The following is a 16,075-nucleotide window of genomic DNA, read 5'->3' as shown; positions in this document are numbered from 1 at the left end:
TTTTTTTTAAATGTTTAGAACTTTTAATTTTGAGAATTTTAATTTTTTATGATTTTTTAATGTTTTAAATTTTTATTGATTCTTTTTTTTTTTTAAAGGTCAATCAAATATCAAAAAGGTTGATTTTTTAAAAGTTTTCTAATTTTTAATTTTTGAAACTTTATATTTCTTAATCAAAATCAAAATCATAAATAAATAAAAAGGGAAACCTGAAATCGAAACTAGACAAAAATGAAAATAAAAAAAATCAAATCAAGAAATAAAAAGATTAAATCTAAACTTATTTCAATGGAAACTGAAAAAAAAATTATAATCCTAACTATATACAAACCTAAACTAAATGAAAAAGAAACTAATGAAAATAAAACCTAAAAACTAAACTAACACACACATACATGAAATAAATTTTTTTAAATGTTTTATTGTTTTGCAGCTGTTGTGTGCAGGTTCTGATGGCGGAAGGAGTTCGAAGTTGGAAGAAGAGCTCGACGGACTAATAGAGGGGACAACGGAAATGAGGAAGCAGCAGGTCGAGGAGGAAGCGCGGGCTAGTAGCGAGAAAGGGTTTTGGAGCAACGAGGGAGAAGAGGAATAACGCAGGTTAAGGCAATGGGAATGGAATTCGAGGAGCAGAAGAGGCAACACGCAGGTCAGCAACGAAGGAGGATAGGAATGCGGAGCTGTTGCGGATCAAAAAGAAGGGGAAGCGATGGGTAGCAACGGACAGGAGAAAAATTGCGGGTTTCTCTGGCAGCGTGAATGAGCAACTGAAGGTAGCCACAGAGAAGGTGCAGCGAGGGAAGGGAAGAGTGACTGCGGTTCAGGTAGCGGGATGGAGAATAAGGTTGCGTAAAGGAGGCAATATGCAGGTTTTGATCTTGTGTTTGTAGGAAAGATGCTTGGACGGGCAATGTAAGGAGAGATCTGCATGAGGGCTGGAGAAGATTGCGTGAAGGATAGAGCGATGGGGAGCCAGATGAGGACAGTAGGTGAGGGAAATAAAACTCGAATTGCAGGCAGAATGGCAGCAACAAATTTGATGCAAGAGGATGAGAAAATACAAGGTTTGGTGGCAGTGATGGAAGGTAGCGAAGGTCCTGTAATTTTTTTTTTTGAAATTGCACAGTGAACCCTAAGACCAAGCAACAAATCGATTTGCAAAATGGTGGCCTAGAAATTCTTTAAATCACCAGAATCTCTAAAAAAATTCCAACAATCTTAATTTAAAATTTTAAGTCCTTCTGCTTCAGATTTCTTAATGAAACCCTCACGAAAATTTCCAGATCTGAAAATAAATAAATTTAAACCCTTGGATTGTGAAATCTGGATATGATCCCTGCCAAAATGATGCTGATGGACCCCCAGAGATCCAAATCTTACCCTCCAGGGCCTAGATTTGGACTCTGCACGGCTTTCAGCGTTAGATCTGCAGCTACAGGACAACAAGAAACGCCCAAACGATATATACATTGACCCAAAAAACTAAAACCCCGAAAACCCAAGTTAGAAAACTGAAAATAATTACAGATATACATACATGAATGGAAGATTTATCAAATCTAGGGAGTGTGAGTCCAACTCCTCTCGCAGATCTGATAATTTGAGGCTCTCAATAGCCAGATCTATCGATTTAGCACAGAAAAATTAAATTTTTTGAATTTTAGAGGAGGTATTGAGCTCAAAACCCTTCATGCATCACCCATAAAAAATATCTTATGATAAACCCGAGATCAAATTTAAGCTGGGCTCTTTAGAAAACACGGATCGGGAGTTGGCTGGTTCAATCGAGAATTTCCCCGAACGCTCGATGATCTAAAAAATCAAGACTTTCCTGCAAAACTCAATTCAACCATCAACATAGAGTGAGAAAACAATAATAAAATTCAGGTTTGATAGAGATACTTGCTATTATATTCAAAACTTAAATTATCATTCAAACCCCAGCGACTGAGCAAGATACCTGTATTCAAATCACTCTTCAGAAAGCTATCATCAATGGGTAAAAAGAAATATATGCATGAAAATGACACATATTACAGTGTTTCCACGAAGAGTAACACCAATAGAAATTAATTCCAAAGTCTTTCTTTATTGCTCATAAAAAGATTACAAGAGAGCTTTTCGCTTAGTACACGATCTAGAGATCAGATGATCTCACTGACAAATGACCTCCTATTTAAAGATAAATCCTCTAACAGCTAGTTCGAGTGTTCCTTGTCAAAGCAATTTCGACCGTTGATGAGGATTAAGATTTCTTTTAATTTCATCTGTCAAAATTTTAAATTATTGAAGAAATTCGCATTTTCAATTAAATGAATTTTAATTAATTCGAAAATTAAATTTTTGAATTAATTTCCTCAAAATTTTGACTTTGACTGAACCCCAGGGACCAAAGGCTTAAAATTTAGCAAAATAATTAATTTACCTTAGTCCCGAGACCTTTTAAAATTTGAATTTTAAAGGACCCATGAATTTTGACTTTGGAAAATTTAAATTTACCTAAGACCTATAATTAATTAAATTTCTGGCTTGGGATTTTAATTAAATTTTTGGCGAGAAAATTTAGTTAATTAACCTATGAGGGGATAAATTATTTTTCCAACCCTCAAGACACTTTACATCATGACTTCACATTTTTTACATCTCAAGGGGGAAAACCCATTTTCAAAAGACCCTCACAGACTACCTAGTTCTGCGACACAAATATAATCCAGCAGACCAAGCAATTTGTAATAAAATAACCTAACCAAATAGTTAGGATTATTCTCAAATCACTTTTACATAGACTTGATTTAAAACACTAGGACTCCTCTAAAATCCCAGTGACAAAATCGACTCCGGCTATGGGGTAAGGCCGAAGGAAAACTCGTCCGACCATCCGAGAAGACAAAAAACCTCCCGAAATGTAGATCGTTACCAGAAAAATAGGTTTACCTAGGCAATTACATACACAACACGGATTTGCTGAGATTATTTACAATTTACACATGCAGAAAGGGTTTACAATATAACATGATGATCAGGCTGATGATGATAGTTGAACGACACAGACACGTCGATCAGGCGCTATCCCTTTTGCAAAAAAAGGGGGTGTACTGCTATGGGTCATTGACATGTAGTGGTCAAAAGGCCCCAATTTCGGAAGAGAAGCCTGATATGAAATCTTGTTTTGCCCATTTCTTTTAACTCATCTCTTCCCTGTCTCTTGGGTATACAAAGAAAGGAGGATGCAGATCTCACGTGGGAAAGAGGACGCAGCTAGGGCGGCATTGGAGGAGGACACAGTTAGGGCAGCAAGGATGCAAGAAGGTGCAACAAGTTGTTTAGGCCTGCGTTGACCATCATATTGCCTCCATTGATTGCAACCTTGTGTGGGCAACCTCTCCTAGGCTAGCCGAAGAGCTGAACAAGTCTGCATTCACTGTTTGAGGGCACATTTATGACAACATTGAATGGTTAGGGTTGGCTGCAGTATGTTGTAGCATTCACTACTGTTTTGACAATCTTACTTTGACTGTTTTGCGCTGCCACCACTTCTGTTGGAGACCAAGTTCTCCTAGGTTGTCTTGAGGACATTTTGGGAGGTGATTGATCCCTTTTGGTATTGCTGTTCAAGGCTTTCATTACTGCTGTTGTAAATCATTGATTAGTGATATTGTACTATATCTCTCTCTCTGCTGAATTATTGAAGATAAAAGAAAATTTGATCAAAGGGTTTCCCTGCATTAGGGTTTGCCCCTGGCTAGCTGCCACATTTAGTGTCTCTTGTCTTGGCTTGTTTTCTGTCGACTTTTTAATGTTCTATCTACACTTTACTTTATGCTTATGTGATTGCTAAACAGTGGCTAATAAGAAGAAAAGAAGTAAACTGCTCTAAACATAGAACATACCATAATTTAACATGATTTCAGAGTTGAGGTGAAGACGAAGCCCAAGCAAGAGCAAGAGCAAGAACAATCACCGAAGGTTGTGGAGCTATTTTAAAGAAGTCATGGGGTCCTCAACACACTTCCCTGTTGAAGACAAACTCCGTGAGAAGTCTGACTATCACGGATGGAAGATGTTTCTCGATCTAACATTAGAAGAGCAGGAAGTGTTGGACCATGTGAGAGACAGGATTGTTGAGCCTCCATCAAATGCATTCGTTGCTGCTAAGAACAAATGGACCAAGGGAGAAGTGAAAGCAAGGAAGATCATCTGGGATTCTATCGACAAGCGCCTAGTGGCCTATGTTTTCGAGCTGAACACCTCCAAGGAAATATATGATAGACTGGTGAGTTTATTTAAAATTAATGATGCAAATCAAGTTTTGTTCCTTAGAAATAATCTGAAGGAAATTAAGAAGGGCAAAGATGAGAGTATGCAAGCATATTTCTTAAGGATCACCGAAATCAAGAATGATCTCCTATGTATTGGGGAAGTAGTTCCTGACAGGGAAATGACACTCACAACTCTTGGAGGACTACCACCTGAATGGTACATATTCAAGACTACTCTTCTCAACAATAATGTAATTCCTCGATTTGAGGAATTGATGGTGAGATGTATTCAAGAAGAGACAAGGATGGAAGAATAAGAAATGCCCGCACTTAAAGGCCATCCCTCTGCCTTTTCTTCTCATGCTAAAAGAAGAAACAATTTTGGGGCTAAATCCAAAGGAAAGGCTGGACCAAAAGGTGGAACAAAAGGTCGATGTTACAATTGCAACAAAATGGGCCACTATGCGAGGGAGTGCCCTAATAAAAGGGACTCACACCATGACGATTATCAAAATCACTCTAAAGACAATCAAAGGAATGGCAGGTCCAATGGCAGAGGTAAAAGAAATGCCGAAAATCAAGGAAGAGGACAACCCTTCAAGAAGGCAAGAAACTCCAGGTATGAATCTAACGTTGTTAACAATAAGCTAGATGAATATTATCTACCAGCAGCCCTCTCTACTACTGCTCCCCCGAATTTGCTGGGAAATTGGCTTATTGATAGTGGTGCCTCAAGGCACTTCACTGGTTACAAAGAAGCTCTCTCTAATCTAATAGACAAGGAGACCAACCTGGAAATTGTCTTTTGGACCACTCTAACACAGATTCATATTAATACACATTAATATTTTATTTTCCCTAAGTTTAGACTTAGGGACTCCATTAAAAATATTAATTATTTTAATATCTCTTGATCTGTTTAGAATCTGCCGAAACCCTTTCAAGGTATTGGAGATCTCATGTGCCCCAACCTATCCACCAAATTGTGTGGCTAGAGCACATTCAATGCTACCCTAAGTCAACACTCCCTCTTAGCGAGAACTGTGCTCTAACAGTACTCCTCATTGAGTATTACTCTTATCATCTGGCATCGGTACCTGTGTTGATGTCAGGCCTTCCTGCCCAACATCCTCTGCACTGCTGCAACCTGTACTGCTGCCCATGGTTCTGCCACTGCCACTGCTGCATCTGTACGACAACTCCCTCTACATCCGTGTTGCTGTTGGTCCTTCCTCCCAGCACTGCATCTCCTCTCATCATGCTGCATTGTGTTGCCCACTGCTACACTGCAACTTAGTTATTGAGAAGTAAGTAACTGATCTCCCAACTTACCTCCTTGTTGGGCTAGAAACACCCACTGATGCTGAAGTTCCCTCTGCTGCTGATAAGTGCACGCTCTCTGACCTCTGCGCTGCTACAACAACTCCCTGCATCTCGCACCGTTGCACACCTCTTTGTGTCTTCCTGCACTAGTGCAACACTCCTGCGCCTCTTGCACTGTTGTAGCCTGCTAGCTCTGTGCTGTCTCGGGACTTTTGCACTATATCTCTCTCTACCACTCCATCCGCATCTATCTCTACCCACTCAGCCAATCCTGCTACTCCTCGACGGGGCTCCCATAGCAAGGTCTAATCCAAGAGGTTGGGTACCTTGAGGATCTGCCCCTCATTGCCTGTAGTCCTCTTGACTACAACTCGATGTCTCCCCACTTTCGCTTAAGTGGTGTGTGTGCACTCATTGCATAGTCATCGTCTGTCAAAACTTCCTTCTCTGCCCGTGCTGGCGCTGCCTTAGTCTCGGAAGACTCTCCCTTACTCTTCTTCCTTGGACACTAGGTCGCATAATGATCCAACTCCCCACAGTGGAAGCACTTGATCTTGGAGAGATCTTTCTTCTTTCGTTTTTCCTGCTTTCCCTCAGATGCTAGGTCCACATCTTCCTCCTCCTGCTTGACTTTGATCCCCTTACTGCTGCTACCTGTCTTCGACTTCCGTCTGATCTCTTCCTGGCGAAGAGTTGCCCACATCTCGTCCCAAGGTGGGAGAGTCCCTCTGCCCAGGATACTTTGGACAAATACTTCCCAATCTTCTGAGACAACATTCAGGGCTGTCCTCACCATAAGCTCCTGATTCGGTGTCGCTCCTATAACAGTCAACTGGTCTCGGATCTCATTCAGTCCTCCAAGGAAGGTGTCAATCGATTGTACCTTTTTCATTTGATACGACCTCATCTGATACTCTAGCAACGTTCTTCTCTGCACAGAAGTATGCTGATATGTGGTACCACATGATCCTTGACCCCGTCAAGGATAATGCACTTGGCCCTCACCATCGCCTCCTCGTACCTGCCATTATCACTAGGGTCGACTGGGACAGCTATCACCTTCAAGGTGAAGTTCTTGAAACGATTCCTGTCAAGCACTGATAAGATTTTGGCTTTCCAAACTGCGAAGTTCGATGCTCTGTCTAGTCTATCCTGGTCTCTTAGCCTGTGTAGTGCCATGATGCTCCTCTACTTCCCTCTTGGAAGTTCTTTGTTTGACTCCTTTGAGTCTCTACTTCCGTCTGGAAGTTCTTTTCTGGACTCCCTCTGAGTCTTGATTTCCCTCCTGGAAATCCTTCTGCTGCTTGTTGAGATGCCCCCTACTCTGATCGCCTTGTGCAGCTGCACTTCTGATCTGGGTTACTCGGCTAGAAACCCTCGGTAACAACTCCTCTGGCCCTCCTCTATCAGGTATTGTTCTGACTATAGTACCTCACTAGCTCCACTCTGCAGTATTCCTGCAGCCTTCTAGACCCCAGCAATTGCCTCTATGTGAACTGCGTCAGCCCCTCTCTGCCTCACGCTGGCCTTGCGTCACCCTGGATGGGTCTACATCAGCCTTGGGATGCCTTGCGTCAGTCCTCTGATCCTCTGCGTCAGCAACACTAGCCTCTCTGAGGCTCTGCGCAGCTCTCGACTTCCTTTGCGTGGCCCTGGTTGGCTCTGCGTCACACTCCTTGGCTTCTGCATTGCTAGAAACAACTTCTGTCACCTCAAGATAACTGTTTTCTGCTGCTATTTCTCCGCTCGGCTAATGTCTTTTAGTCATCCTATGATCTACAATCAGGTTCTGATACCATGTTGAAGTTTCTAAGTTTACTTAGTTAGAAACCCTCCATGCACTTTATCTGATTTATTCCTACCTACTTGTTATTTTCCTTAACAAGTTATTTACAATGTAAATACTGAAAATAAACACTAGTGCATGCTCAACATATTACAGATCAACAACTAAAAGAAACAAGAAGAAACACACCACATGACACCATTATTTTTGGACTAATGTCCTCGGAAAAACCCAATGTGGGAAAACCGGTGCAGCTATCTGAGGGTTTTCTTATTAAGCAACATTAGAGTACAATTTGGGTGCCGAAATTAGCCTACCCAATAGAGAAGTTCCTTGGCAGTAATATCTTTCGGTTTTTGACAAATATACTGGCTGAAACCCCGGATAATCCTTCTGGTAGCTACTCAGCACCAATATGCCAGAAACCCCAGCGTATGCCCAATCTGGACTGCGTCAGCCTGTCCTGGCCCAGCGTTGGCCTTGTGTTAGCCTATCTTGGCTTGCATCAGCCCTAGGAGGCCCTGCATCAGTGCTCTGAGCCTCTGCGTCAGCTACGTTGGCCCCTCTGATGCTCTGTGCAGCGCTTAGCTGCCTCTGCGTGGCCTTGCTTGAGCACTGGCTACTCTTGCGTCTCTCTCTCTGGTTGCTTTGCTGCTATCCCGACACTATCTCTAACTCTCTGTACTCAATGCCCCTCAGCTGCTCTCCCGATCATTGATTCTATCTCTCTTAGCAAACACCTCTCTAGAGAATAGAATGATTGATCGTTCTGGTGTACTCTCCAAGTGACCCTCAAGCCTCCTCTTATACTTTTCCTGTTGACATATCAACGACCGAGATTAAGTCCCTAATCAACGGCTAAGATTAGATCTGGCTTGATCTAATGTCTTTTGGACCACTCTAACACAAATTCATATTAATACACATTAATATTTTATTTTCCCTAAGTTTAGAAATAGGGACTCCATTAAAAATATTAATTTTATTTTAATATCTCCTGATCTGTTTAGAATCTGCCCAAACCCTTTCAGGGTATTGGAGATCTCATGTGCCCCAACCTCTCCACCAAATTTTGTGGCTAGAGCACATCCGATGCTACCCCAAATCAACATGAGTATGCATCCAATGAGTTCAATGACTTTGGCAAAGAAGCTGGCATTAAGAGGGAGACTACTACACCATATACTCCTGAGCAAAATGGTGTGGTGGAAAGGAAGAATCGTACAATTATGGAAGCTGTCTGTGCTATGCTCCATGATCAAAGACTTTCGAAGTTTCTATGGGCCGAAGCTGCAAATACCATCGTATATGTACAAAACCGATGCCCTCATCAAGCATTGGGTTCCAAGACTCCCGAAGAGATGTTCACTGGTAAGAAACCTGACATATCTCATTTTAGAAATTTTGGAAGTCCTGTATATTTTCATGTGCAGAAGGAGAAAAGGAATAAATTGGGTGCATTTGAAAAGAAAGGAATCTTCGTGGGCTATAGCAAAAATACCAAGGGCTATAGAATCTATGCGGTTGGTCAAAGTGAAGTCGAGATTAGCCATGATATCACCTTTGACGAAGATATGGCTTTTAGCAAAGTTGACAATCTTCCTACTCTAAGGGGATCTAAAGACGTTGACACCAGGGAACCGGAGGAAAAGGAAGATGAGACGATCCTTGATGTGGAAGAACCTATGGATCCTATTGATCCCCCTCTGCAAGAGCCCTCCTCTTCTAGAAAGAGGCCTTCATGGCTTAGGGGGACACTTGATGATGCTGAAGGGCACATTGCACCTAGGGGAACCTTCCGAGAAAGTAAGAAGCCGACCAGGTATCAGGGATACTTGACCATCATGAGCATGATCATCCAAAATGAGCCTTTGTCATTCGCAGAAGCTGCCAAGCATCAAGTATGGAAGGATGCTATGACTGAGGAATATGAGTCCATCATGAAAAACGATGTCTGGGATGTGGTTCCCAGACCCCAGGACAAAGCAGTTGTCACTTCGAAATGGTTTTACAAGATAAAGCATGCAGTTGATGGAAGTGTGGAAAAGTATAAGGCTCGTTTTGTCGCTCGTGGTTTCTCTCAAAAGGAATGTATAGACTATGACGAGATATTTACACCCGTTGCTCGATATACCACCATCCGCTCGATCATAGCCCTTGCTGCTTCGCAAGGATGGAACCTACATTAGATGGATGTCAAGACTGTGTTCTTGCATGGTTCGATCAAAGAGGAAGTCTATGTGGAACAACCTGAAGGATATGAGATTCATGATCGAGAATCTCATGTGTGCAGGTTGAAGAAGGCCCTCTATGGGCTGAAGCAAGCACCCCGAGCATGGTATGAAAGGATTGATAGCTACTTGATAAAGCTGGGATTCACTAGGAGTGAAGCCGACCCTAACCTTTACTTTAAGGTTGAAGATGACTATCCTCTCATACTGGTGTTGTACGTTGACGACCTCTTTCTAATAGGGGCAGACCCTCTCATTCACAAATGTAAGAGGGAGTTGGCTTCTAAGTTTGAGATGAAAAACCTAGGACTGATGAACTATTTCCTAGGACTTGAAGTCTGGCAGAACCCAGGGGAGATTTTCCTATCTCAAGGAAAATATGTGGTGAAGATATTGGAGAGATTCAGTATGGTGGACTGCAAGCCCATAACTACCTCGATGGAGCTTGACTTCAAGAAGTTAAGCAGTAGTGCTGCCAGCCTTGTTTTACGAAATGCTACAGAGTATCATCAACTCGTCGGAGCATGGATGTTCTTGGTGAACTCCCGTCCGGATACATGCTTTGCAGTCAACACGTTGAGTCAACATATGGTTGAGCCTCACCACACACATTGGATTGGTGCCAAGAATCTTTTGAGATATCTTCGTGGCACAATCACTCATGGGTTGAGATACACTGCGAGAGATGTGAGACTACTTGGATATACCGATGCTGATTGGGCAGGCAGTGTGGTGGATCGAAAGAGCACTTCCGGGTGTTGTTTCTCTTTGGGATCTGTCTCGATATCCTGGAAGAGCAAGAAGCAGAAGTCGGGGCTTTGAGCACCGTCGAGGCTGAGTACATTGCTGCTAGGATGGCCTCTTGTGAGGCGGTCTGGTTGCGAAAGCTCTTCAGTGAACTGTTTGGATTTACATTGGGTACACCATGATCCTGTGTGACAACCAGAGCGGGATTCGTTTATCAAAGAATCCCGTATTTCATGATTGCTCCAAGCATATCGATATCAGGTACCACTATATTCGGGATATGGTGCAGCGGGGAGCAATAAGGCTCCAACATTTCGGTATAGATGAATAGGTCGCCGACATTTTGACGAAGCCCTAGGGAAACGTCAAATTCTTGACTTTTCGAGAACGACTTGGTGTCGTTCAGAGACCCTCTTATGAGGGCCGAGTATGATGTATTGAGCTTTGGGAGCTCCATGGGGGCGCGGGGTACTTCTTGGAGCGACATGCGACCACAGGGTGACTCACCATCCCTTGGTGGTGCACTACGTATAGGGTGAAAGGTTCAACCTTCCCCTGTGACACCTTGTGGCAACTGTAGGACATGATTATTAGTTCTCCTGTGGGCGAGGATGATTAGTTCTCTGTGGCGACTGTGGGACAGGATGATTAGTTCTCATGTGGGCCAGGATGATTAGTTCTTTGTGGCGATTGTGGAACAGAATGATTAATTCTCCTGTGGGCCAGGATGATTAGTTCTCCTGTGGCGACTGTTGGACAGGATGATTCGTTCTCCTCTGGACAAGAAGATTAGTTCTCCTGTTGAAACATCTTATCTATGCAGTCTAGGACTCATGGGAAGTACCTCTCATCTGATCAATGAGCAGGGAAATGGGGTTAGGGACCATAGTAGTACTATCGATGGACGCATCGTTGTATCTATCATATTCCTTATGCTAGTATGACCTCCATTTATTTGGGATCAATGATATTGATCTAGGATTAGTGAGAGTGGTATGACACACTTTGAGACTGACTTCGGGTCAGTGGAGGATGGTATGATACATCCTCGATCATTTCTTCTTCTTCATAGTTTGAGCAGAGCAGAGCAGATTAGGGCCAAGCTGTGCAGGGTAGTGCATTTGATGGCTGGGATAGTAGCGACAGTCAGATGGATTGCAGATGGAGTTCTCCCTAGTTGAGAGGGAGTGTTAAAATTGGAAACTAGGGCCAAACTCCATGTGGGTCACCTCATTTATTGCAGCTGATATTTTTCCTAGATTCCTCTTGTCGAGAGGTGTAGGATTGATCTAAAGATCATCCGATTCCGACAAGTATTTATGGAGATATGAATTTATTTGTAATTACTTAGACAAATTGTCAAGGTTGGCCAGCAATTAGGTGTGTGGCACTCTTGCCCTGTATTGCATATAAATAGAGGAGAGGTTGAGTCATTATCTCAACTCAAGTCATCCTCTCATCTCTTCCTTGTCTCTTGGGTATACAAAGGAAGGAGGACGCAGATCTCATGTGGGAAAGAGGACGCAGCTAGGGCAGCATTGGAGGACGCAGTTAGGGCAGCAAGGACGCAGGAAGGTGCAGCAAGTGGTTTAGGCCTGCGTTGACCAGCATATTGCCTCCATTGACTGTGGCCTTGTGTGGGCAGCCTCTCCTAGGCTAGCCGAAGAGCTGAACAAGTCTGTGTTGACTGTTTGAGGGCACATTTATGACAGCGTTGACTGGTTAGGGCTGGCTGCAGTATGCTGTAGCATTCACTGCTGTTTTGACCATCTTACTTTGACTGTTATGGGTTGCCACGACTTCTGTTGGAAACCTAGTTCTCTTAGGCTGTCTTGAGGACATTTTGGGAGTTAATTGATCCCTTTTGCTATTGCTGTTCAAGGGTTTCATTACTGCTGTTGTAAATCACTGATTAGTGATATTGTACTATCTCTCTTTTTCTGCTGAATTATTGAAGATAAAAGAAGATTTGATCAAAGGGTTTTCCGGCATTAGGGTTTGTCCCTGGCTAGCTGCCACATCTGGTGTCTCTTGTCTTGGCTTGTTTTCTGTTGATCTTTTAATGTTCTATCTGCACTTTACTTTATGTTTATGTGATTGCTAAATAGTGGCTAGTAAGAAGAAAAGAAGTAAACTACTCTAAGCATAGAACATACCATAATTTAACATTTTCCAATCTTCTATCTTTTGGCTAATTATTTGCATCAATATTATTTCTCATTGAAATGTGTTTATATTGATTGTGTGAGTGCTGGTTCATTCCTTTTCAGGTGCTTGTTGGTATTGGTTCTCGGTGCAAAACAGTTGCTAAAGTTAAATCTCTAAAAATATATGCTTTTGGTTTATGTAAGTACCTACATTATTTCTTCTATTGAAACATCGTAAATTTCTATGATCGGAATAATATCTTTGATGTCAGTTAAAGATTATTATATTTGTGTATCTTTGTTGTCAGATGTTCACCCCAATTCTGTATGTAAGAAACTAGGTGAAAGGTATTCTAACTTGCCGTTAGAAGAGCTGAAGAATCACCCAGATCTTTTTGAAGACCTGCTGAGGTATGCTGTTTTTGGTGCTAATACTTAGTCTATAAAAGCTCCTTGAACTTTTTATTTTGGAAATATTGAATTATTGTATTTCATCATATCATAGCCATATTACAAAGAGGTATTATTTCCTTTGAGTACAAGTAACCATGTGTAAGATGAATACAAGTGTGAAACAAGAAAATGAAAATTGAATTGGCAATACATTCAGGGTTGCAAGGGGAAAGGTATTGTTTTTTTTTGTGCTACAAAATGCACCGCTTTATGTGGTTTTCCAGCATCTTTTCATTCCTAGAATTTGGTTGTATTGCATTTGTCTTGCACAAAGACAAGAGTTCATCTTTAGACCCTACAGAATTTCATATATCTGTATGTTGAATAGTGTTGCTATGATAGCTTTGTTTTCACTTTTCTGTCTTTACACTCAATAGTTTTTGTATTTCTGCTCATGCTTTAGGATATGTGGTTATCCTGTTCATTTTCTTTTCAATAAATTTTCTCGTTTATGGGAGTTCTTTCAACCATTATTTATCCTTCAAAAATCTTTTAGATTATCCTATGTTTTTTTTGGATTGATTACATTTAGATTTTTAACATGCACCTCTTCGACATGACACATTCGATAAACACATATCTTGATACGAATCCAACCTAGAGGCACAAACATTCAAGCTAACGTTGTTTCCATAATTTTTAGTCAGTTCTTTCATTTGATTGACATGAGCAACAAAATTCATGAAATCAAATCATAGAAATATAAATACTGATAAAGGGACACTCATCTTTAATCAAGAGTATGTCCAGCATGTTGGTTGCAAGCAAGATATTATCCACCCAATTGTAGGGTTCTGCTGTAGATTCCACCTCAACAATCTTCTTCCTAATCTTCTGCTGTAGATTCCACCTCCAAGTTAGGCAATGGGACAATAAGGGTGAATGATGGCTAATGGAATGAAGATTTCACTCACGTCCACCCATAATATCTCTTGACGCACCCACTTCCATAATATTGGGTACTTTAGGCCTCACAGTGAGCATTCTACCAGCTATGGGCCTCTTCTTATTTGCTAATGACAACTTAAACATGTGAATCCCCTTTTCTTGTACATGGTCCTTGTTGCCACAAAATCTAGCAGGCCTAGTGAGGGGACTCACAAGGCAAGGGCCAAACCCTGTAGCAACAATGAGGGAGAAGGCCATTGTCACCTCAACAATCTTCCTCCTACTCTTTGGTGGAATTTCACCTCAAGGGAGGCTTTCCAATACTCACCAATAAGGATACTTTAAGTTTATGGCTCAAGGTGATGAATATAGATTAGGTGAAGATACTCTATGTTGGGCAAGGCTCAATTCTTCTTGATAAAGGAGCAATGCATCATGCACCTAGGATAGATAACGACTTATATAATCTAGGGCTTCTTGATATGCAACAACAAAGAAATACCTAGACACATAAAAAGTAAAAAAAAAGGTTTGCTAGAAAATTAGGTCAACAAAGAAATGGAGCAAACCCTTAAAATAGGCCTCAAGTTGAAGCTAGGCTAGGGTTAGTGAATCCAACACAAAATTATCTAGGAAATGATGATGTCTACTGCTGCCTTGCTTGCACATCTAAGTTAATGTGGGAAAAATCCTCAACCGCACAGGGTGTGTTCTTGGTGGCTATTAATTTTTGTAGCATTGGAGGTGTTCTAGTCTCGAAACTTTGTGAAGAGACCAAAACACATGAGATCTCCATAACCCATAGATCATTTATGGAAATTCCAACTAGAAGTGTCTCAATTAGATTATTAGCCTATTTTTAAATATTTCTTGAGTCTAACCTTAGGAAGTTTGGTTAATTAATCAATATTAATTGAGATAGGGTGTGAATCATTTAGAAACTCACATGGATCGACAGGGAAATAATCTGGGCCCTTGATTAAGTTTTAATTTTCGCTGTTGGAGGTCCAACAAAATATTATAAGAAGTCGATGGGTAGATGGAGAGTAGACTTGTGAGAACCATAAAGAGTTCGATTTCCTTGGAGAGTTCGATTTTCCAGAGAGCCACCAATGCTGGAAGAATCCGAGCTTCAGTAGGGAAGCAAAGATAGAGAGGGGCAGGGACAGTGATCCAGAGGAAGTTTTCCAAATTCGGAGAGGCAACAACAAGAGGTTGATGCTGATTTGGGGTAGCATCGGATGTGCTCTAGCCACGAAATTTGGTGGAGAGGTTGGGGCACATGAGATCTCCAATATCCAGAAAGGGTTTGGGCAGATTCTAAACAGATCAGGAGATATTAAAATAATTAATATTTTTAATGGAGTCCCTAAGTCTAAACTTAGGAAAATAAAATATTAATGTGTATTAATATGAATTTGTGTTAGAATGGTCCAAAAGACATGGATCAAGTCAGATCTAATCTTAGCCGTTGATTAGGGTCTTAATCTCGGCTGCTGATATGTCAACAGGAAAAGTATAAGAGGAGGCTTGAGGGTCACTTGGAGAACACACCAGAGTGATCAGTCATTCTATTATTTAGAGCGGGGTTTGCTAAGAGAGATAGAATCAGTGATCGGGAGAGCAGCTGAGGGGCATTTAGTATAGAGAAACAGAGAAGGCAGAGAGTGTGCCGGGAGAGTAGTGCAACAGCCAAGGAGAGTGACGCAGAGCCAGCAAGGGCTCATGCAGGGCCACGCAAAGGCATCGAAGTGCTGCGCAGAGCACCAGAGGGGCTAGCGTGTCTGATGCAGAGGCCCATAAAGCTGACGCAGGGCCTCTTGGGGCTGACGCAGGGCTAGCATGAGACAGAGAGGGGTTGATGCAGTCCAGATTGGGCAGACGCTGGGGTTGCAGAGCAGTGTTGTGTTGAGGAACTGCCAAAAGGATTTTCCAGGGTTTCAGCCAGGAGATTTCTCTCAAACTGTGAGGTATAGCTACTAAGAAAATTCTCTGTTGGGTAGGCCAGTTTCGGCACCCATATTGTACTCTGATATTGCTTAATAAGCAAACCCTCGGATACCTGCACCAATTTTCTCGCATTGGGTTTTTTCGGGGACATTGGTCCAAAAATAATGGTGTCATGTGGTGTGTTTGTTCTTGTTTCTTTTAGTTGTTGATCTGTAATATGTTGAGCATGCACTAGTGTTTATTTTCTGTATTTACTTTGTAAATAACTTGTTAAAGAAAAATAACAAGTAG

At 41.7% G+C, this 16,075-nt stretch overlaps 1 protein-coding gene across 8 annotated transcripts in view; it reads left to right on the top strand.

Annotated features, from left to right (window-relative positions):
* LOC149256019 (fatty-acid-binding protein 2-like) overlaps window positions 1-16,075 on the top strand; it is a 262,035-nt gene that overhangs the window by 115,612 nt on the left and 130,348 nt on the right. For all 8 annotated transcript variants that reach the window (XM_089460637.1, XM_089460636.1, XM_089460635.1 and 5 more), the window contains 2 exons: window positions 12,617-12,692; window positions 12,802-12,904. In XM_089460637.1, the coding sequence (XP_089316763.1) occupies window positions 12,617-12,692; window positions 12,802-12,904 (179 nt within the window). The remainder of the gene's footprint in view (window positions 1-12,616; window positions 12,693-12,801; window positions 12,905-16,075) is intronic.

This window comes from Pinus tabuliformis, chromosome 7, assembly GCF_031772625.1.
Source record: "Pinus tabuliformis cultivar Carrire ecotype Pingquan chromosome 7, CPIR1, whole genome shotgun sequence".
In the NCBI taxonomy this organism is placed as follows: Eukaryota; Viridiplantae; Streptophyta; class Pinopsida; order Pinales; family Pinaceae; genus Pinus; species Pinus tabuliformis.
The sequence above is the reverse complement of the archived record's forward strand: the minus strand, read 5'-3'. Positions and strand labels throughout refer to the sequence as shown.